At 44.4% G+C, this 22,246-nt stretch overlaps 1 protein-coding gene across 1 annotated transcript; it reads right to left on the reverse strand.

The window, feature by feature from the left end:
* Positions 1 to 1,204: 1,204 nt before the first annotated feature.
* LOC125742294 (SAP30 binding protein) lies at positions 1,205 to 22,225 on the reverse strand. The gene is made up of 11 exons (XM_049014182.1): positions 22,084 to 22,225; positions 20,808 to 20,923; positions 19,177 to 19,224; positions 14,268 to 14,310; positions 7,246 to 7,334; positions 4,782 to 4,873; positions 4,637 to 4,697; positions 4,152 to 4,203; positions 3,997 to 4,055; positions 3,408 to 3,489; positions 1,205 to 2,961 (listed from the first exon to the last, which is right to left on the reverse strand). The coding sequence occupies exons 1-11, from the start codon at positions 22,175 to 22,177 to the stop codon at positions 2,783 to 2,785; spliced, it is 915 nt and encodes a 304-aa protein (XP_048870139.1). The 5' UTR covers positions 22,178 to 22,225; the 3' UTR covers positions 1,205 to 2,782.
* Positions 22,226 to 22,246: the final 21 nt, after the last annotated feature.

The following is a 22,246-nucleotide window of genomic DNA, read 5'->3' on the forward strand; positions in this document are numbered from 1 at the left end:
TTGAGTATTGGAGTTTGGGAAAATTCAAACGTGGCCAAATACTGTCTATAAGTATTAATACAAACAACATGGACAGTTGCACATACATGCCCCCAAAAGGGGATCTGCCACATTCATGAACCATGGCAATGACCAGAGGTGGAAAGTATAGAAATGCCTGGTTCTCACCCTCTTACCTCATTTCTGTAATTGAGTTTTCAACGGCATTTTCCCAGCGTTCAATGCATTTATCAGAGGTGGAAAGTTCAGATCCCAAAAGTACAAATCCAGACCAAAGTTTTGTTTCAACAACCAGTTGAGTACTCAGTGACCGTGACTTTTTAAAACTCGGTGGGTTGGTTGAAACAAAGCCATGGTCAGGATTTGTACTTTCTGCACCTGAACTTTCCACCTCTGGCAAATGCATTGAGAACTCATGTACAGAAATGAGGTAACATGGTCAGAACCAGGCGACCATGAAAGCCTGAGGACAAGATCTTTTATACTGTCAAAGCTGAAACACTACCATCATAGAATAAGTTCCTTAAGTGTACTAAGTCCACCTGATTACTCTTCTTAATGATGTTACCCAGATGACAGGTGGATGCTTAAGCCAGTTGGCAAGACACACAGATGTTCCAAACCTGTCCTCCAGGGGACTAAGAAGGACATACCTCCACATACCTCTTCATACATTTGAAACTCCACATTAACTTCCTATGAATTGCACAGCCTCCATTTACATATAATCAGCCATTCGCTAATCACTCTGCCTGGTGCCTAGTAGGATGGGCTTTGTGATGTGGAAAAATGTATGACTAAAATCAAAAAACTTTTCAGCTGCACGAGTATCAACCCCTTAAAAACAAGTAGCCACCAACACCAGGCAGGCGCTCACCACACCCAGTGCATTCCCCTCTTCCAACACGTCTGCCATCGATGTACTTGCATAATCCCGTTGTGAAACAGCCAGACTTGCCCCTGCCCCCACTCTCCTTAATGATTCAGCTTCCTACTGTGCATCTGGGCTGCGCATACACTCACCTTTGACCCCAGCGGCATTTCAGAAGTCAGCGCGGTTCTTATCAGCGGAGTTGTACGGAACCCAGATGTGAAGACTAAATCAAGCACCCACCTGGATAACAGATGTGTTCCTCAGCCTTCTGGAAAGTGCAAAGCTGCAAGCTTTCTTTTCACATTGTTTAATAACCCATACAAGCCACAATTCTGTAAATTATTTATACATCCAATTATAGAACATCAACAGCAGTAATATTTTCAATGTAACCAATACATGTTTAAGTGAATGTACCATCCTTTGCAGGGTTATGCTGTTTTATTTCAGAACATTTGGCTACAAAACTGAAACTACGTTTGAAATGACCTTTTTCAGGGAACGAACAGAGCAAGTGCTGCAGCTAAGCATCCTTTCATGTGTCACCTGATGTCCAGCGATCTTCCACTTAAAATACCCTTTTTTGTGAGATGTTTGTAACAGCGATTCTCAACCCAGGTCACAGCAAGTTCTGAAAGGGTCGCAAGGCAGTTGGAAATGTAAGCATTTTAAAACCAGCAAGCTCCTATGCTGATCCATGATCAGATTTCCCAGCTGCAATCCTAGAATTAACATATATAAACGGTACTGGAGTCTGCAAGCATTTAGCACAAAACTAGTGTACCCTCACCCAATCCAAGAAGCCAACCGCAGATGCTTAATTAAAAATTCACTGGTGCATCCAATCAGAATTGTGCGACAGGCATTGATTGGTGTAAACTGCAGAGTGCACTGCGTGCTTGATCATAGTGTTAATTTAAACCTATACATGATAATGGGTCGCACCTGAGCTGGTGTGGTAAAAACTGGGCCAAAAAAGGTTGAGAACCACTGCTTTATAAGACCCAATTAGGGGTAGCATCAATCTGGTTATTCCCCTTTAAATTTTTGACATCAAAATGTTTAGAAAACAGTATCTAAAACCGGAATTAAATGTAACACAAATACAGACATCTTTTATTCCTCTACACACATCAGCATAACATTCCCGTGTAAAAATATTACCAAAAAGTCTTTGAACAGGCATTAAAACAATAAAAATGACAGACGACACACAATCTTATTTTCTTAGATGTAAATTGCCCCCCCCCCCCCCCTAACGAGCTGTCTCTCATCAGAACACTGAAAAGTAAGCTTTAGGAAGAGAGCCAACTTTCCCAGGTATGCATCCTCTTTCACTTGGGAGATGAACAAGCAGATAAGCCAGAGACCTGGAGTAAACATGGGCCTCAATGGTGGCCAAATTTTGAAGGGGGGGACATAAATGTTACAGTGGTTGCACGAGTACAAGGGGGACATCCTCAGTCTCTCAGCTGCATGGTTGCCAAGCAATCACGGGGATGCAGGTAGCCCTAACTGTCTAGCCATACATTTTCCAGTGAAAAACCTGTGACCCTGACAGAGAACCATTTTCCTCAACTGGAAACTATTGTCTCTCCCATTTATATATACCATTGGCTTCACTTCAATGTAAATATACAACAAAGTGTAAGAAGGTGGATGTCGGTTGGAATACAATGGGCATGCGATTATTAAAGCTTGATTTAGGGATGTCAGAGACTGTGGCAACGAGATTTGAAGGTAGAAGTTTATGAAGGGGGAGGAGTAGGATGTCCAGGTAAACGTTCTGAGCATCGTCCATCCTGAGCAGGTCAAAAGAGCAGGAACTGGGCCGAGCACAGTACTGAGACAGGCGAGAATCTCCTCTCCTGGAGGGCGGGACACGTGCCGGAAGAGTCGCCCGGGCTCTCACTGCTTGGCCTTTTTCAGGATGGTGCCAACAGCGGAGATGACGGTGGTCTTGGTGCCGCTGGCTGTGGTAGTGACAGAGACCACGCCGGGCAGCGTGGCCGTGGTGGTGAGCAGCGCCGGCTGGGCCAGAGTGACAGGAACCGCCGAATCCCATTTGCTCTTCCTCTTCTGGGCGTCTGAGACAGGGGTGACATCACAACACCAGGACTAATGAAATTAACAGAAAACACTACTGATAGCTGACAGAGGGCAACGGTTTTTTTTTTTTGGAAAATTAAATAAGGTGTTACAGAATCTGCAATTATTTCTCATTTACAGGGTTTTTCCCCCAAACAGTTCAGGTTTCCTCCTAAACACAAGCAGCACTGGCGAATCTGTCAAAAAGCGTCCGTCTGTAAATGTATGTGGAGATGTCTTCTACACAGACTGGCATTCAGGCCGCATGCCATTTCATGCCCCGTGCACAAAGGATCGCATCCCAAAGCACTTGCTCACTGTGACCCTGACTGGGAAAGCAGCAACTACCACAAACAGGCTGATATACAAAGGTCAGAAATGAGATGATTTGGAGATGGGTGTGGATGCAGCTCTGCTGGCCGACACCGGTGGTCCGTGTTCATACCCGTTGCCGCGGTGCTGGTGGTGTTGGTGGTAGAAGCAGCGCTGGTGGTTGTTCCCTTTTTGGTGCCAGTCACAAACTCAATCTGTAAGGTGAAAACCGTACGAGTCAGCAAAGGCGTGACCAATCAGAGATATAATCTGCTATCAGTGTGTTGCGGTTAGCCAGCTGTACTAGATGGAACCATAGACAAGAGGCGTCTCCTAACCACAACGGAAAACTCCACGCCTGTACAGAACGTTCTCCATGTGCTGCACCCCACTGCCCAATAAGCAGCTTGATGACTCTACATGAAATGGACTGTTAAAACTTGCCAATCCATTCCAATACATTTTACTCAGGCAAATAAAGCCTGTTCAAACAGGATCCTCTACTTTCAAGTCACAAACGTGGCATGCAGTTATCAAGCGTGCTGCCGAGCCATTTAGAGATGACTGACGAACTGAAACTTTGGACAGCTTGAGCAGTAGAGGGTTTGGGTGGAAAACAGCGTTCAGATGTCTAATGTATTGCACACTGACCAATTATGTAGATGACAAATTTATTTTTTGGTAGCGACCTAGAAGGTTCAAAACCTTGTTAGGCTGCTCACCTTAGTCCGCTCTTTCTTTGCCTTCTCCAGTTTGTCCATTTCTACTTTCTGAGCTTTGGCTGTCCAGACAACCAGATGCAAAAAGCAGTTTAACATGGTTTGGACAAAATGGCAAAGAAAACAGTCGACCAACACAACAACACTCAAATGAATACCTAGAGCTTCGTAATAGGAATCTTCAGACCAGCCATGTGGATCGAACATGTCCTGTAGAACAAGTTGAGAAGCACGAAGGTAAAGCTACTGACCTATGATGAGGCTGTAGTTCTGCATTACGGTGTAAAGTATAGGTAAGACCGGTAAGAAATATGGTACAAAATTCAGCGGAGGTGGATACACAATATAACACCAGCAATGCATACCAGTTACAAAACGTCACTTTCCAACAACAATCATTACAACTACAACTTAATGTTGAGCAATACACCGATGAATGGTAACGTCTTAAAAACACCCATCACAGAAGTCTGGTATTTAAGATCTGTATACAAAAGCAAATTTATTAAACTTTTTTAAACTGGCATTTAAAAATAACCATTCATAAAGTAGGAAACAAGAAAAAAAAGTGTGAGATTTTCCAGCTTCTGGTCTACTTTCTTTCAGAGGCATCTCACGCGGCATGGGAGTGAGTGCACCGTACCTTGGGGTAATTCGTGCCGAGCTCGTCGATGCTGCAGAACTGAATGAGTTTCTCATAAATACTGCAGAAAGGACACAGAGGTCAGACACACTTGTCTCTCCCCAGCTTGGTCCAGAAGATCCCTATTGAGGGTCGCACGACGTACCTGGGGTTACGAAACTCCTTCTTGTTCTGGATGTGGAAGTTTGTGTCAAAGTTGCCATGCAGCTTGCGTTCGTACAGCTTCTGTATCTTCTCCTATCAAGATGAAATCACATTCAAAACTCACACACAGACCACATATTCATATCATTCTGGAGACTCCAAATCCATTCGTTTCTATGGGCATAACCCAACACCTGTGCCTAATTCTGAGCCCAGCTTTCCTGTGGTGCCACACTGGAGCCATTTATTCTGCCCCAGGGCATTTTTTTTTGTGGTGGAAACGCGTGGAACCGGTGCCAGATTAAGGAAAAGCCCAGCAACAACACAACATTGGTGGAAACGAGGCAAACGACAACCTTAACCGCTACCCAACCCTGACCATAAGCATCAGTAATCGAACAAAATATAAGAATTTCGGCATTTTTAGTTTTTTTTATTGCATTCACAGATTTTTTTTATAAAATTGGGGTTCTTCGAGGGACCGATAGAGAGAGGTGCCCTGGCACACTCTTAGGGTTGAACGCTCAAAGAATAAAACAATCCCCTTCTCATACAATATGCAACTTCACAATAAAACCATCATCCGTTAAGCAGCACAAATGCACAATATCTGCACATCCAGTTTGGGCAGCAGCAGTCTGCCCCCCAGGGGGTCTGACTGTTCTGTGCAGGATGCAGATCAGATACGCTGTTTCACAGCAGGCCGACCCAGGCCAAAGCAGATCGCGCCAGCGGGAGAGGGATCTGAGGGCAGGCATTTTCTGATACGCAAGGGCAATATTTCACAGCAAGCGTGGAGAGATGCAGGAACTGGCCTGAGGCCAATCGTTCCCATTCGTCTCACTCCAGCTTTGATCAGACAGATTAGAAGAGCTCTATACTGGGAGTCTGTCCACCATACAAGGAATATTTGAATAACCTGGGTATGAGAAATGGCATAGAAGAAAAAAAAAACAATTGTCTAGTTTGCTATACTATCCAATCTGTACTGTGACAACAAAATAAATGTTTAGTTGGAAACACCGCAGCCCTTCCTGTGAAATCTGCCGGGCAGGATATTAGTCACTAGGAGGTGGACGCATGGAACAGAGAGGCGGGTCTCTTATCCCACAATGCCCTGCAGGGCCGACACCACCCTCCCCTGCAGGGACCAGCGCTCGCCACCATGGCACCCTCAGAGCTACTGCCACGGCTTGCTGTCAGCAAGCTGTCTGTGAATTTAACTTTCGCTCTCAAAAAAATGCTGCGGTTTGCATTACAACAGTGCCGGGAGCTGGCAGCTCCAAGCCAAAGCCTTCCATTCACCGCATGGTCGCAATTACTGCAGAAGACGGCACCGGCTCACAGACTGCTTGATTAATATTTTACTATTAAACCACTTAAGGGGTTTCCTTGTTAAGTAAGTAATCAAGCGCAAATAAATGACTGGTGGATATAATATATAAGTGATGAGAGCATCGTGATTTGTTGATCAATCGTGTAGCATGGTGTACAAAGGGGAGCCAACACGGACTTGAAACACCCAGTACTTCCAAACTTGTACGCACGACCATCAGCGACCATTCTATTCCAGAGAGTAAAGCATCAGGTTTAGGGTTTAAATTAACAATAACTGCGGCAGAAAATGTCATTCACAGCTTAAAAGATGAAAAAGGTCACATTATTAACCGGGCCAGATAGCAGCATCATGGGCGGCATAGAGAGAGTAACCACCAGCCCCACATGTCCCAGTAACGGAAGCGATTCCCAGAGCCGTTCTAGCACTTTTGGGCTCGACTTAGCAGGAAGCATGCAGACAGGAGACCAGGCACCACCACTCAGCCCCTCCCACATGGAGGCACCGGGGGCCATCAGACGCAAGGAGCGCCGTTACAGATGGCCGGCTGAGTTTCTCTCAATTTATTTTAAATTAGGAACTTGTGAAGAAGGATTGCTTCCCTTATGGTTTTCTGCAGTCTACATTCCCTAAAGGGTTGTCTGTCTTTTCTGGCCAATCGCTGCTGTCACTGCTGAAGAAAATGTTTGGCTACTTGGCAACCAAGGTCCATTAGCCTTGCTCCCACCTTACTGTCCCCACTCTGGGTACAGCTGGCTGCAAGCATCCTCACTCTCACACCAAGGCCCAGACAGACACTTCAAGAGCAGCACATTGCCTATATAGACCGCTGATGGATTGCGACCTAAATGGGGCAGAGCGAAGGAGCTCAGGGCAGATAAGGATAAAGCTGGCATTGGGCACCACGCGACAGACTGGCAGCCAAGGAGAATCGCAGAAAAACAAAGCGGACAATAGGAGTGAGTCAAGCGGAAATAGCCGGTCATAAAACTTCAGAGGTTTTTCTTTTTTTGTGGTTTGCTGGACTTTTATCTCGTATGCTGATCACCGATCTTACAGTCAAAGGGCTCGTTATCATCAAAGACAGGTGCTCCGGAGTGGCGGGCAGAGGAAGGTGCACGCCCCTCACCTGCAAGTGGCTGGAGCAGCGTCCCGGCGGCTCGGGCGGGATCCGGATCTCGTCGGGAGACATGTTCCTCACCTTCTCCGAAAACTGAGCTGCCGGACGAACAGAGCAGATTAACAAAGCATTCAAAACACGACATGGACAGACATAAACATTAGGCAGAGTGCTGGAAGTCATACTTTATAAATATATTTATGTTTTTTTTATAACCATTAATATTAATATTACTGTAAACACGCAGCTACTTTTGCGCTGATCACATAAAACAGGCAGTCAGTATCGAGTGTATATCTCACTTTATGTCAGTATTAACTATTACACTGAGGTGGAAGTAGTGCGTCACTAAAAAAGATGAATGTGATGCACCGGAAAAAGCAGCTGTACTGAAGGGGCAACTCCCCAAGGAAAATGGTACCTGGTTGGTATAAATCCAGGGATGCCTGACACTTAAAAATAAGCTTTGGTATGAAGCCGCCCCCACCCCAGCAGACTGTTGGGGCTTGTTTTGGGAGGAGTTCCATAATATTCCTGACTGGAGGCCAAGAAATTCTGACTTCCTCATACACTCCTCTCCTCGGCACAGGAGTTTCCCGGGATCTGGGTAAGCTGGTGTCAGGCAAATCCGACCTTTATTCATCAAGGTCAGATTGTCCCATTATAAAAATACTTACCTTTAGGCTGCACCGTCTTCTCAAAGACGTCCTATGTACATTATAGTTAAATATAGTTAAAATGCCATCGTTTCAGAGAACCTCAAACAGAAAATTACTATTCAGCCTAAGTAATGGAGAACTGCCATCATCCATTAAGTAATGCAAAAGATTTAAATATCTCATCATATTACTGAGGCTGTGTCACTTCTGCTAGACAAGACGGTATTACGTAACAGTAATCCAGAGTATAGTATTTCCTGAGTATCATCCAACATTGTACGATAGGTTGCTAGGTTCAATCCCGACTGTGCCACGTTAGTGGTGTATGGTGGCAACACCCAGAAAATGGGAACGAGCTCTCACTGCGCCTGATGGGTTATGCGGCTGGATTCCTCAACCCTCTAAATGAATGGCTGATGGTCCCCATAGGCAGCGAGATGGAATAATAGGTGTCGGTCCTCCTCCAAATGTGCTATATCGCTCCACAAAGACTCCACCCCTAAAATGACTGCTGGATGTTGTGCATGGTGCCAAGTGGTGGAATTGATTATGCTGCACTGCAAATTCTGGCAACACTCCACATCATTATGAACAAGCGGACGCTGCTGGAGTCCAGCACTGCCGTTTATCTGCAAAAAGGTCCACCGCTGAAAAATGATGAGGCCCATCTGATCCCGACTGCACTGATTGTCTTCTAGGGCTTTAAACAGTCAGCTAAGCGGGTTTGCGAGCACCCAAGAAGGCGACCATGCGATACTTAAACGCCCTGTCGTGTTTCAGTTGAGGCGTTCCTTGGTTTTGTTGATAGATGGTTCTTAAATGGAGCCTCATCCACATTTCTTCCCCTTGTTTGTCTGAACCCTGCTGTCCCTCACCTCTGACCTTCCTTGTGGATATACTCCCTTCAGTGCGGCCTCACAATCCAGAACAGTCCCAAGGCATTCCTGCTTAAACACTACTAAACCCCCCCCAGCATAACAATGAAGCACCAAGGGTGGTCTGTCTTTACTTATATTGCTTATTAAATTATATTCCTAATAATCATGAGCTTTACATAAATGTTACGATAGCTATTTATTACCGCTCTATAGAACACACACTATCCATTCTCTTACCTATAACATACTCGTCTTGTCACATCTCATCATTTAACACAAGCAAACAAGAATATGCTTTAAAAGTCAAGGACTTAGTAATTGTTACATAAATGTCAGACTGTATTGGCACTCTGTGGTTGAAAGTTGAGCATTGAAGATGGGTAAACATACACCAGCCTTTACTCGCTTATAATTTGTGGAAAAATGTGAAGTTCACATTTAAAGTCTGTCCAAGTTCACAATACAACCTCTTCAGATCTCACATGCCTGGACAAGACCCCATGACCACCTCTACAATACTCCGACAGTTAAGAATTTCTTCAGAGGCCAAGGTAAACGGCGCCAGGAGAACCTCAACCCTCTGAGGGAAGAGACAACGCAGACCCAACAGGCCCAGCCTCAGGCCCCACCCTCTGCTGGAGAAAAGCCTGGGTTGAGAGCTTGCAGAACAGCCACAGACATGCCCTGGTGAGCTTCACACCAGGAGACAGAATAATGTTTGCCTTCGGGCTGCAAAATACTGATCCTTTTTTTTTTTTTCTAAACCTGATCGGGCACGCCAGACGACAGAAGAGAAGAGCACGTTCTGAGAGAAGGAAATAAAAAAGGAAGGGTGGGTCAGGTAACACAGTGGTCTCCTAGCTACAGCCTCCCCACGTCACTGCTGCTAAAACCAGAAGCCCCCCAAAGCCCCCCGTATGAAAACCCTCCTCGGACTTCTGAGATCATTGTTACAGGGCAACACCCTGCCCACTTATCTTTGAAATCCAGTATCCATCCATTTTTTATGCTTTTCAAAGCAAGCCACAGGGCATTGTGTACTGTACAGAAGGTGACTTTAAATAACATTTTCGTAATCTTTGTTTGGTGAAGCCGAATCCTCGTTCTTGCCGAGCCAACCCTGTGGTAATCAGTTCTCTGCCGACGTGATGAATGCATCACGGCATGCGGCTGCGGCAGAGGGAGCCTGCTGCGAGGCATGGTAAGCATGCAGAGGACCTCGATGAGAACACTGCTTGGAGAAGCTGGGACACTAGCAAAGTATCCTCAGCAGGTGCTGTACAGACCTGAGCTGCATTTCAGGCTGGGTCACCAGCGTGACTGACAGGGTGCTGTATGCATTTTGACCAAAGCATTTTAGCCGCATGCTTTAGCTACCGTCTAAAATACCATGTGACATTTTTTCAAGGACTCGTTTAAAAATGCCTGGTAATGCAGACTGACAGTTAACCTCATAAAATAACCCCTTCGAGGATTTTGCGATTCTGCAATCGCACAAATTAATGCAAACTCAAGCAAAGTCAGCAATATATGAAAGAGCTTGCAATTCTTCACATTTACCATGCTGGTTATACAAGAGATGGCCGAATCAATAAAGTGCTTGCATTTGAACCGTGACATGTCCTGTGACGCGTCCATTGCAGTGTGCGTTCGTGTGGTTTTTGCCAGGCAGAAAACACCTGACTTACCGACAAAAATTTCCTCTAAAGACTGTGCCTAAGAATTACCGAATGTTTTGCACGAAAGTGGGTCCAAGCTTTTTATTATGTTGAGACATTGTAAAGAGCACAGAAATCTGCAGAAAACTGACGCTTAGAAAATGAAACTATACATTTTTCTGTTATTTGACTGATTTTATTTGCTGCTAATGCTGAATTGAGTGAAATTATATACATGTTCTTGAATTCAGAAAATAAATAAAGCAACTGAACGATTCATTATAAAAGTCAGAGAGAGAAAATAACAAAAAGTAATTTCTTTACTTGTAATGGTTTAAAAACTTCCAGCCAATTTAAAGAAATTTTTGAGAAAAGTCACTGCAAAATCAAGCACTTTAGCAGCAACAATCACACAAAAAAAACAGTAGGGATTGAATATAACATAATGGAAATAAAACAGCACAGCATCAACCCTGGTTGGTGTGAACCGAAGCCCAATCGTGCAGCTGAACATTGCCTTAATGATTGCTTTCACATGTGTGTAAACTGCCAGACAGCATCCTGTCCAGCCCGAGGCGAGAGCAGGAAGGATGGGTCACTTACCAGGCTCATTTCCACAGGGGCACCGTAACCACACACACTCACAAAGTTCAAGGGCCTGGCCGTAGGCACCAGTTACGCCAGGACACAGAAACACCAATGAAAAGGCCAAGAATCGCCCAAATCAGCATGGTCTTTGTGTGCCGAGAACAAAGCACATGTTCAAGAGTCTCTCCAAAGACCTTTAGGAGAGGATTCCAACATTTCATTCTGCCTTTCTGGTTGGTGCACGCAATTAACCAGAAATTCCATTCCTGCAGTGCATGAATGTCTGTGCACATCCACAGAAACCAGTCTCCACTGCATGAGTGCAGGAAAACTTCATGGTCGAGTTCCAAACAGGATCTGAATCACGACACATTTGACGCCAGTAACGAAACAAACATTTGCCACTGGCCCGTAAAAGGACTTAAAGAAAACTGAGAACCTCAGAGAACAGAGGGAAACTGTGGTATTGCTACAGTACCCGAGAAACAGTCACAGGCTGTTTAGTAACAAACAACTGAGGGCACTAACTGAAAAGTTATTTCAATAACTACTAATCTGCTAATTCGATAACACTAAACTGAAAACCACAAAAAATTTGGAAGTTAACAATAACTGTAATTTTTATTATATGAATATAGCTCTGGTTTGGTTTTTGGCTCTTAAATCCTTAAAAACATACCTAGAGGATTACAATTCTGACCTGTTTATCAGTGAAGTCCCATTTGTTGGACTAGAGTGATCACCAGGGGATATTTAGGACTCACCCTGCTGCTGTTGGATTCTGCAGAGTCTGAGAAATAGATCTGCATTGACATTTTCTTTGTAGGATATTCCATTTGCGAGATATTGGCATTTTTGTCAGAGAAGCCTTATTTTGCACCTGGCCCATGCTGACACTTTGCCCTCAGCGAAGCCACTAGGGGACTTGAAAAATGGCGCCATTTACCTGGAACTAGGAAGGAGGGATTCAGGACTTTGTTAGTCTATAGCTCTGTCAATCAGAACCTGGAAAATACAACCGAGAGCCCGCATCACGAAGCAGAATTTCTTGCTTAGCCAGATAACTTGTTGGATTTAAGGTAGTCTGAGGTACAGTTAATGTTAATCAAGTTAATGAAGTCCATTTAAACTAAGGTACCTTAAATCCGGCAAGTTATCAGGCTCAGCAAAACATCCACCTTCATGATAAAAGCCTTCACTTAGTTCAGGGTACCCCAGTTTACACGGACTTCATCTTCGTTCACTTGCATTTAGCCAAGACTACCTTAAATACGAAAAGTCGTTGGCCAATCACTCCTTCTGTTTGCATGCAGTCAGCCAACAGCATGAGAGACAGACTGTTGCAGACACGCTCATAACAAACAGTAAAAAAATACAAATGATTTTAATGGTTACAAATGCTTTTGACCTTTAAAACTTCAGATCGGTAATGGAACTATAGTTAGTGGAAGCTAAATGGTCTTCAAAAAGTTAGCTTTGCTAATTAGCGGTTAGCGGATTAGTGGAACCCTGCCCACCAAATACACTAACGTGTTGGGATGGTCGTCTTCTTCCTGTGCTCCCCAGCCACCCACTCGAAACAAAGCTATGCTAGCAAATACAGTCGCAGCACACGGCACGCCTCTCCCCCTCCCAGTGCTGACCGACTCATTTCCTGGGTGCTCCCAGCACCGAACAATCATCAGGAGTCCGTCATACTACAAGCAGCCCATCCACACCGCCGCTGGGACGCTGGCAGAGTCACGCCTCGACGGAACCTCATCGCTGGGAATTACCATGTCACGATATGGGGACTATTGCCAAAGACACAGAGGTCGAGTGACAGGACTGATGATGCTGTCTGGCAGCACATCGGCTTTGGTCAACAACGTGACAAACAAAGGGCCCTCTGTGGTCCTTTTAGGTAGAAGGCCTCACAAACCAAATTCAGGTAACACCGCACATCAAACAAATGCACTTCCAGCGACTCTGCCATGGCCAGTGCAAATGATTTACCCATGCAGAACTAAATCTGAGTTCCTGGGACATTTATGCACAGTAACCGAAGTCCCTGGTCCCAGGATATTGGTTTTAAAAAAAAAAGAAGTCCCAGTCTTGGTATAATAAACTCAAATCTGCATTAGCAGCAAATAAATATAAAAAAATAAAAATAAAAAAACAAGGAGCATGTGACCAAAGAGAAGCTCTGTAGAAGCTCCATCTCCACAGCAGTCGGGTTCCTAGGCATCCTTGGCACGCTACCATGGCAACGGGGGGGCCCTTCTGAGACCGAGGCTCGGGCCGCTTAGACAGTGACCCTGTTTTTGAACATTCAAGACAGGAGTTTGTAGGCTGACGTCAAAGGAGGAATAGCAGACAGAGCTGTATTCAAATCCAGATTCAAGCGTCTCTGAATCTTTCAGACTTTCCTGGGTTTTGGGGTCTGTTGCACAGTTCAAATCTGTCCGAAGAGTCATTTCTCATGCTACTCTAACATGTCTGCAGGCCAACTGACTCGAATCCCTAACTTTGATAAACTTTGGTCTTTTCTGGCACATATATGGTGTTTAACTTTAAACTCATGAACGGCAACATAGGAGCAACAAATCGAATGTTATCCAACGTTAAAAGGCATTTAGTGCAAATGAGCGCACTTTCCTTGGCCGATTCTGCATTTCTCTAAAATAAAATCAGCTGACATCTCAAGCAGCACCAGCTTGCTGGCTTGAAGCGCCAAGACCCTCGTAGGTGAGCATATCACAGCTACACATTCTTTAGATTTTGCGGCCCAGAAAACGCTGCCGTCTTCCAGGCCCCTCTGGACCACGACCCCGTCTAAGCAGGAGCTGGAGAGGGAGCTTCCAGCCGCCACTCCCGCCTGCGTGTGCCGACGCCGTCATTAACAGCTGAAACAGGCAGGCTGTTAGGGCCAATATCAAGACTTCCTGAACTCCTCCCAATTCAAAGAATATCTGTTCACAGGTCAGAAGATCCCAGTGTGATTGTGTGGGTCAGGCTTTTGAAACCTCTCCAACTCTCAAAAGCCAAATAAATGTAATTAATATGGTGAGGCTACCACACGATAGTGACTAAATACTAAAAAACATGTGCTATTACAATACAGGGCACCATTAAAAAGACTCACAAAAATGGCATGAATATGGATAATCCATAGGACCTTGTGAATGAATCGCCACCTGGCAGGAATTTCTATAGATTTTTTTTTGCACAAGAGCAGTGTCCTCACACAGCCTTTGCAGTGTACTTACCAACCAGCTCATTGGGATCCCGCTTCTCAGCCTCTGAAATCTCCTGAAAGACAGATTACGGGAGAGAGCACTTCAATGGACGGCAACATGAAGACAACACCCAACGAAGACGCTATGGGATCCCTGCAGGTAGATCCTCCGGATGTTCAGCAGTTGCAGAGATGATGGAGGTTAATGTAGATATCCATCCATCCTCCAACTACTTACTCTGGTCAAGGATGCAGAGGGTCCTGGAAGGTACAACCCTGGGGTACACTCTGTATGGGATGCCAGTTCATTACACATACAGACACACACACACACACACACACACACACACACACACACACACACACACACACACACACACACACACACACACACACACACACACACACACACACACACACACACACACACAAACGGGCAATTCAGAGACTCCTATTAGCAATCCATTTAGATTGCAGGAGGAACCTGCATGACACAGAGAATATGCAAACTCCACACACTGAGCCGCCACGCTGCCCTAAGCACAAACGCGTTTATGAATGTTATATGTTAAGTACAGGCATACTTGTAAAACTAAGCGAAAGCCACACTCATGCAGGGCATCCAGACCCTATACTGCACCCCTTTCACCTACAGATTGGCTCATTTCTCACGATACATTACGACAGAAAGCACCTCATGTTTACAAACTATCACTAAGGTCAGAGAGAGAACAGAGGACAGTATAAGAATGAGAGAAGGGATGAATGTGTCCCAGTGAAATTAGCATTAAAATGACTGCAGTCTTTCAAAGTGATTAAAAACAAACCAAATAAAACCCCCATTCTCTGCCAGCGATTGGAATTAAAGGTGATTTGCCTCCATCGTATTCTGTCCGAATGTCAGAGGATTGTATACTGAGGTTACAGTTTCCCATAGGATTAAAGTGCTAGGAGGCCGTGAACTTAAGGAGTCAGGATCATTACTTGCAGTGAGCTGGAGGGCAGGGGGAGGGAGCGAGTGGGGGAGGGAGAGGCTGGGTCAGTAGAGCAGAACAGCACTTCAATTCACCCACACCACTCTGCCCCCCTCAATACACACCCCTCACAACAGCCTGCAGTGCGGCCACCTGGTTGCCAAGCAACCATGCAGGCACATCTAAACACTGTAAACAGAGGAGAGCAATGGGTTCGTACCACGTGAGGTTACTGGGAGGGGGAGGTGGTGGGTGGTCAGGCAGAACGGCTTGGGAGGGGCACTGTAAATCAGGAAAACAAAAGGGGCTGCTCTCTGCCTGGAAGATCACAGCAAAATATCTCAACCCACAAATCATCTATGTCCAGCTCTTGCTTGGTGAAGCGAGGGAAGAAATTAATCTCTTCTCCGGTGCCCCTGCTTTTGTTGTAGCATGGCTTGGCTGTTCTCCTTGGGGCATATTATACATGTGCAGCTGAGAGTGCATTAGCAATAGTTAAAGTATCACATATACAACTGGAGACTCAGGTTCAGACGTAAAAGCTGCGCCTTAAGCTATGAATGATGACGTCCCGCATGAATGGACAGAGCAGGAGTAATAAAGGAAAGAAACACCCAGATTTAAGCAACCATGACTGTAGAAGACGACATCAGACGAACAGGAATATCCGACAATGGAGGGGCACAGAGATTCACCTACACAACACGGCTGTTTCACAAAGCAGATTGATGTTTTACTTTAAGCAGCCTTCAAGAAAATGTAAAAGCAAAACCATTTTGAAACAGCCACAAAGGTAACAGGCCAATTGATTAAGACTCAGCAGCACACAACAGTTTGCCGGTTAAACACCTTCACTTGCCAGTGCATTGAAATTAAGGCAGCGTGTGAAATCGGTGTCACTGACTGCATCGTCACAGAAAGCTACAAACGCCCCCAGGCCTGCGCACTACCCGCCGTTTTCCTTTCCAGATAACGTGCCCCTACGCTCTTATCATTTCCCCGACCATAAGCAGGAAACCGCAGGCTGTAAGAGAACCTATGGGAGGCTGTACACTACAGAACAGACAGGTGCTCACATTCGTTTCACAATCCACATGGTTTATTACCCCCAGTATAAATCTTTAAAAGCTTTACTTCAGCATATGAAAACAGCAGCTGGGCTTTTACACACGGCATTTAAAAACACTGCACAAGATAACCATTCCAGAAGACGGTCCACAATGTACCACTGTGTAACTACCCTGTGAAAGGTGAACATGATTGTCATTGTTGACACACCACAGCACACAGTGCGCGACAATGAAATGTGTCCTCTGCATTTAACCTGCATGTGACTTTGTGTTATTGAGCAGCCCGGGGAACAGTGTGTGGGGGTGGTACCTCGGGATTGGTGCAGCCCTTAATTCCCATCATGCTATGCGCGCCTTTGTAGGTTCCGTTCAAACTTGCTGCGCAGGGTATTAGCTTGAGGTTTCTTTGAACTTTCCTCAATAAAACTTAGTATAAATCATGATCCTCTCCTGCAATGCTAGGATTTGGGACGCCGACATGTACTGACAGCAAGGGACCAGGTTTGGGATTCACTTCATTACACAAGTACTCATGCGGGATCCGACGACGATCTTACATATCATAGCATACCAACACCCCTGTCCCTTCTAACAGCGATGACAATGTTAACCAGGAACAGAAGCTCCTAACATTACACCTACTCCAATCATTTTCGGTAAAGAACGATTTTGCTTGGGCTTTACAGACTTGATCCTTTACTTTAAATCAGGCATGACTAGTTGCCCTTCCAGACCAGTATAGATGAGCCGAGATCTAAAGGGTCTCAGACAAACCCAAATTTGTGCAACAAGACAACAGCAGTTAGGCCTGTACAAACAGAAGCGTGGATCCGGAAAAGCCCCCTATTAAATCCTAGCCACCTGGCCTCCTCATACTAACCCCCCCCATCACCATCTCCTACCCCACCCTGAACAACCCTATACAGACCAAAGGATGATCATCTCTATGACCAGCCCAAACACCTCAGCCTCGGTGACATGTGACATGAGGACATGACGCCCCCCCTCCCCTGACCACCAGCCGCCATCATAAAGGCGAGCCAAAGATATCAAGCGGAACAGCTTTTCGGGACAAACTTTCTGAATCAGACCTCAAATTTCTGGGTATTACACCTTCCTTTGTATTCAGTGTCAGTGATCTCATGCATCTTAAAATATTTTAAAATTCCATAACAAGGCTGCAAAACCCACCTCTGATATAGCAGTCAGCAATGTATTCGGTCAGAATTTATCCATAATCCAAGACCCATGGATGTACTACACTTATACATTTGTGTGTATATGTACACACACACTACGCACTGGCTTACATAATGGCGGATTGAAGGCTGAACGTTTGCCACATGGAAAGGAGAGTAGCATGAAACAGCAGCCAAAACCAACAACCAGTGATTAGTCCCCTTTAAACTATCCAAGACAAATCAGTTTTAATAGTGTTATACTGGGTTTGTCAATGGTGGCAATTGCGGGCAATAGGGGGGTGATCAATTGCTGTAACAAGGCAAAATAACCGTGACCCAGCCACAAACAGATCTTCGGCCTCCAAACAGTATTCTACTAAAAGGGTACAACGTTTCTGAAATCAGCAGAAAAAGACGAGGGCATCATTACGTACAGAGATGTTCAGAACAAAGGTCCAGTGTATCTAACTAGACAATAGGGCTGGGATTCATGCCCATCCATGACCCTGCACGGCTGTAAGACAAAGCTTTCAAAACCAGCAGTCGCTGACTTCAGACACCAAACCTAAGCATGCTTAATTTTCCAAGGTACTGAAAATAACAATTGAGTGACTGACGTCATCAGCAAAAGATGCATCCTCGTACATGACGCAGCGCCAGGAAGGCGAGACTTGAGCCTCCAGACTTGGAGGAGCTCCATATTTACCTTACCAAGCTTAAATCTGATTCCACTCAGTCATTTCACACATAGAATTTAGCATTTCCACTGCAGTATCTCATGCTTAAGTTCCTTACATAAATATAAAAGCCCGCATCCAGAAACTTTAGCACAATGCTATTCCAGACTGACTGGAAAACTCCATCACAATCTTTCTGCAAATGAAGGTACAATGGACTGGACAAAGCGTTAATTCAATTAACCAAGACACACTAGTATACAAAGACTAACAGCGGTATAAATACTGCAACGGCATGGCCACAAATACTCCCACATCGCAAGGTCCTGCTACCTGACCCAACAGCAGCTGCCCGGTTACAGCTTATAAAGTTCACTATCACCGGCACCCAGAGCAACACGACATCTATCAAACTGTTCTTACGGATATTATGTTCCTGCAGCACAATGGTGAAATTTAGAAGTGCAAGGACAGCAATTTATGATTTTTTTGAGGGATGATGGAGCACAGTATGAAGTGTAAATTACACAAGCCTTGGCTGTTCTCCTTGCAATCTGAACTCTACGGCTAAGCGTCGCCTTGCAGTTTATGGCTGCCTTCAAGGCCCTCTTACTGCCTTATAGAGGTGGATGGAAAACAGAAATACTGCAAACTCAAAAACAGAACTCCAACAAATACACTCCATGACCATATTTATGACAAGGTTCAAAGAATATACAATTATCTCCAAAACACTTCTCTAGTATTTAATTTGTACCCTTTCCTCAGTTACACAAGTGCCTTGTAGCAAAAACACACAGCTAACAATTCATTATAGTCTCAGATGAGCTGACGCCCAGCAGAAAATAAGTGATGAAGAGAGAACCAAGGGGACATCAAAAGCCTAAAGCTGTGCCTCCCTCTAGTGGACATTTTCCACATCAGCTTTCATTTTTTACAGGCTACCCCCCATGAGGGCAAAGCCTGCAGCTCCCCACCAGCCCCGCTCCAACTTCAGATCATGTTACCGGGGCCACCAACCAGTGGGTTTCCAAATACCTTCAAATCATCTGCGTCTCCCCCCTCAAGGTCTGACTCGTCCCCTTCCTACAAAGACAAGAATGCAAAGGGTTAAAAATGAGAACCGCAAACAGGGGCAGAGAGAGGTAGTGCTCTCTTGAAGCATGAATCAAAGATACTGTAGACCTTTGTTTCCCGAATTTGGTACTTGGGGACCCCCAGACTATCCACATTTTAAGAGGGAGCAAAAATGCAGATAGGGAAGGAGCTCAGAGGGAGCAAAAACATGGACTGACTGTGGGTCCCCGAGAACTGGATTGGGAAACACTGATGTACACTCTTTCTTCCCCAATGCAGTACCTACTAAAAGGTTGCAAGTTTAAATTCTTAAAACTACAGCTTCTCCCAGATCCTTAACGGTTATCCAAAAAGCTAAAATGATTTTCCAGCTATGCTGTAAAACAAAACATACCACCTGCAATGCAGTACAAAGCTGCACATTAATAAAATGGCCAATATTCAAAGTACTTAGAGTCAGAGGAACCAGTGAGAGAAAATGACACAGGTGATGTTACGGCTGACGAACATAATGAGTTTTAAGGAATCACTGCTCTCAACTATTTTGAGTCGAAGGAGGCAACACAATCAATTTCTAGATGTGCACCTAAATATCTAATTCGTCAAAGAATTTTGAAGACAGAATTTAGAGATTAGTCGTCATTGACGACACACCACAGCACACAACAATGAAATGTGTTCTCTGCATCTAACCCATATGTGACAATGTGACATAGCAGGGGGTACTGGGATTAATATTTACTGTCAGGCTGAGAGGATCTCAATTGCATTTCGTAATGTTTTCCAAAGGCAACGTTTTTAAGCAGTGATCCGACAGCGCTTTTCCTAGTAGCACTTGTATCTAACTGGCTTCTTAACATTTGTATGCTTGTCATGTATTACCTGATGCACTGGTACATATCTGGACAAAAGTGTATGCTAAAGAAATAACCAGAAAACATAGGGTGTTTTTCATATTTAAAAAAAGCACTTGAAAGAGTTACCCTCTAGTCACATACAACTCAGAACAGGACTCCGCAGCACCTTCTTACAAGAGATGCGCAACGCGTCTGATAATAAAAAAAATGTGTAATATGATAATGAACAGAAAATTTCTTAACAAAAAAGCCACATTCCTTCAGTTCCCAAACACAGACTTGCCTCAGCCAAAACACCTAGGCACTGAGAACACACATTTAATTCCGTAATACAGACTAATACACCTAATATAATTAACGAAGAATTTCGCCTGGAATTATTATAATTAATGGTAATACACTGGAGCAATTAAAGACATATGCTTGCAATCCTGCTTTTATATTTTTCTGCTTCAGGACTTCAGTAAAGCAGAATTATTGAACCAAGCGAATAGCAATATAACTAAATTGGTCTCAAAATGTCTTTTGACTGGGGATGGAAATTGCACAGACTGAACCAGGGCAGGGAAAATTACTAATCAGCATCTTGAGCATTTAGAGCTGTAAGGGGGTGTTTGACTTCAAAAGCTGCTTTGCCCAGTCTTCAAAAACACTGACAGCGCTAAGGTTCTCAGAGAGGGCTCAATAATGTATCCTTGCTTATATTAGCTGTTCACAGGAAAAGTGTGGACTGACCGAATTCCTGGAGCTGTCCCCACTGTCTTCGTCGCCAGAGCCCTTGTCATCTCCATCTTCCATATGGCCCACGTCGCCCTCCCCGTAGCTGGCAGACACCAGACCTCCATGGCCCTCTAAAACCAAAGAGCTCATTCAGATTATAACAGCAAGGACAGGCTCAGCAGTCAGCAGCACACTGGAGAAGCAGAAGAACTAGATGTGATCACTTGAAGAACCAGGAAAAAAAATATCTGTAACGTAAAATGTGCAATTAAAACTACTGCTGGCTTCTGGATTAAGGAAATAGATTCAGTTGTTCGGGCAACGGCAGTATCATGCGAGACACATTCTAATGCAAGATCTTAATTTCACAATAGATTATTGTGAAGATTTTCAAGAGTAACTGAACTTTGTTTTCCAAAAACGTCCATATTTAGCACCAAAACTGTAGTTTTCTGACTAAAACTGTGTTATAAGTCTATTAGATTTCTGCAAAACATTCCATATTATCGACCTTAAGTTTCGCTTCAACAACTCTAATTTAAATTACTGTCACTTTACTGACAAAATTTAATCTGCCAGAAAGCAACACAAGCGTTCAGTTGTGAAATCAGCCCCATTCGGTAAAATACATACGCATTCATCCACAGGTTAATTACTCGGCTCCATCAATGTAGGGAAAATGACCAAAGTACAATATTCATACATGGCGGATCCAAACGATGTTTGAAGAGCTGCAGGTTACCCGCTACTGATAGCCAGGTAAGCACTATCTTTTCAAAGTACATCACTACCAATAAAATTTCATCGTTTGGTCAAAAGACAGTCGGTACCTGGCTCTGGTAAGGAGCATGCATTGATTACAGTGTGCTGCCTGGCTCTGACCCATAAAAATATACAGAATTTTATCAAGCTGCTTTACTCACAAAAGGAAAGTTTAATTACTGCAAAATTTTGAACCACACGCATTTATACACCAATATTATAATACTGCGTTGTAAACGCGTGACATACAAGACTGCTTCCTAAAGTTAAATATCTATACAATACATCATGTTTTAAAACAGTAGCATTCGAATACAATGCTTTCACCTTTTGACTTTGTATATGACGTATTCTTTGTTTTACCTTTTCAAGCCAGTTCACCGGAATGTTAGTTAAGTTATACTGTAAACTATATGGCAAAGTTACTTCATACTTGGAGCAAAGATAAGTTCCGATTTTTGAAACCATTCGCTCAAGTTATAAATGAAAGTAAAAACCAAATGTCACTGAATAGATCCCAGTCAGCTACCTGCTTCCTCGGTCTCCGGGTCTGAATCTTGCTCCGAATCATCCCCATAAGCCGCCAAAGAAGACAGTAGCGTATTTCTCTTTCCACTCGCCATTGCTATTAGAGTCGCACAGGAAACTCGTCACGGCGCTTTGTGCGCATGTCTGGGATCCTGAATATGACG

Source organism: Brienomyrus brachyistius, chromosome 5 (assembly GCF_023856365.1).
Source record: "Brienomyrus brachyistius isolate T26 chromosome 5, BBRACH_0.4, whole genome shotgun sequence".
Taxonomy (NCBI): Eukaryota; Metazoa; Chordata; class Actinopteri; order Osteoglossiformes; family Mormyridae; genus Brienomyrus; species Brienomyrus brachyistius.

Excerpts from the sequence above, each read along its gene's own strand:
- LOC125742294 (XM_049014182.1), bottom strand. The coding sequence starts at position 22,177 with ATGGCGAGTGGAAAGAGAAATACGCTACTGTCTTCTTTGGCGGCTTAT. Across the intron at positions 19,225-20,807 it reads GGGACAGCTCCAGGAATTCG|GAAGGGGACGAGTCAGACCT; the intron begins GTCAGTCCACAC and ends TTGTCTTTGTAG. Across the intron at positions 4,204-4,636 it reads TCGGCACGAATTACCCCAAG|GACATGTTCGATCCACATGG; the intron begins GTACGGTGCACT and ends CTTGTTCTACAG.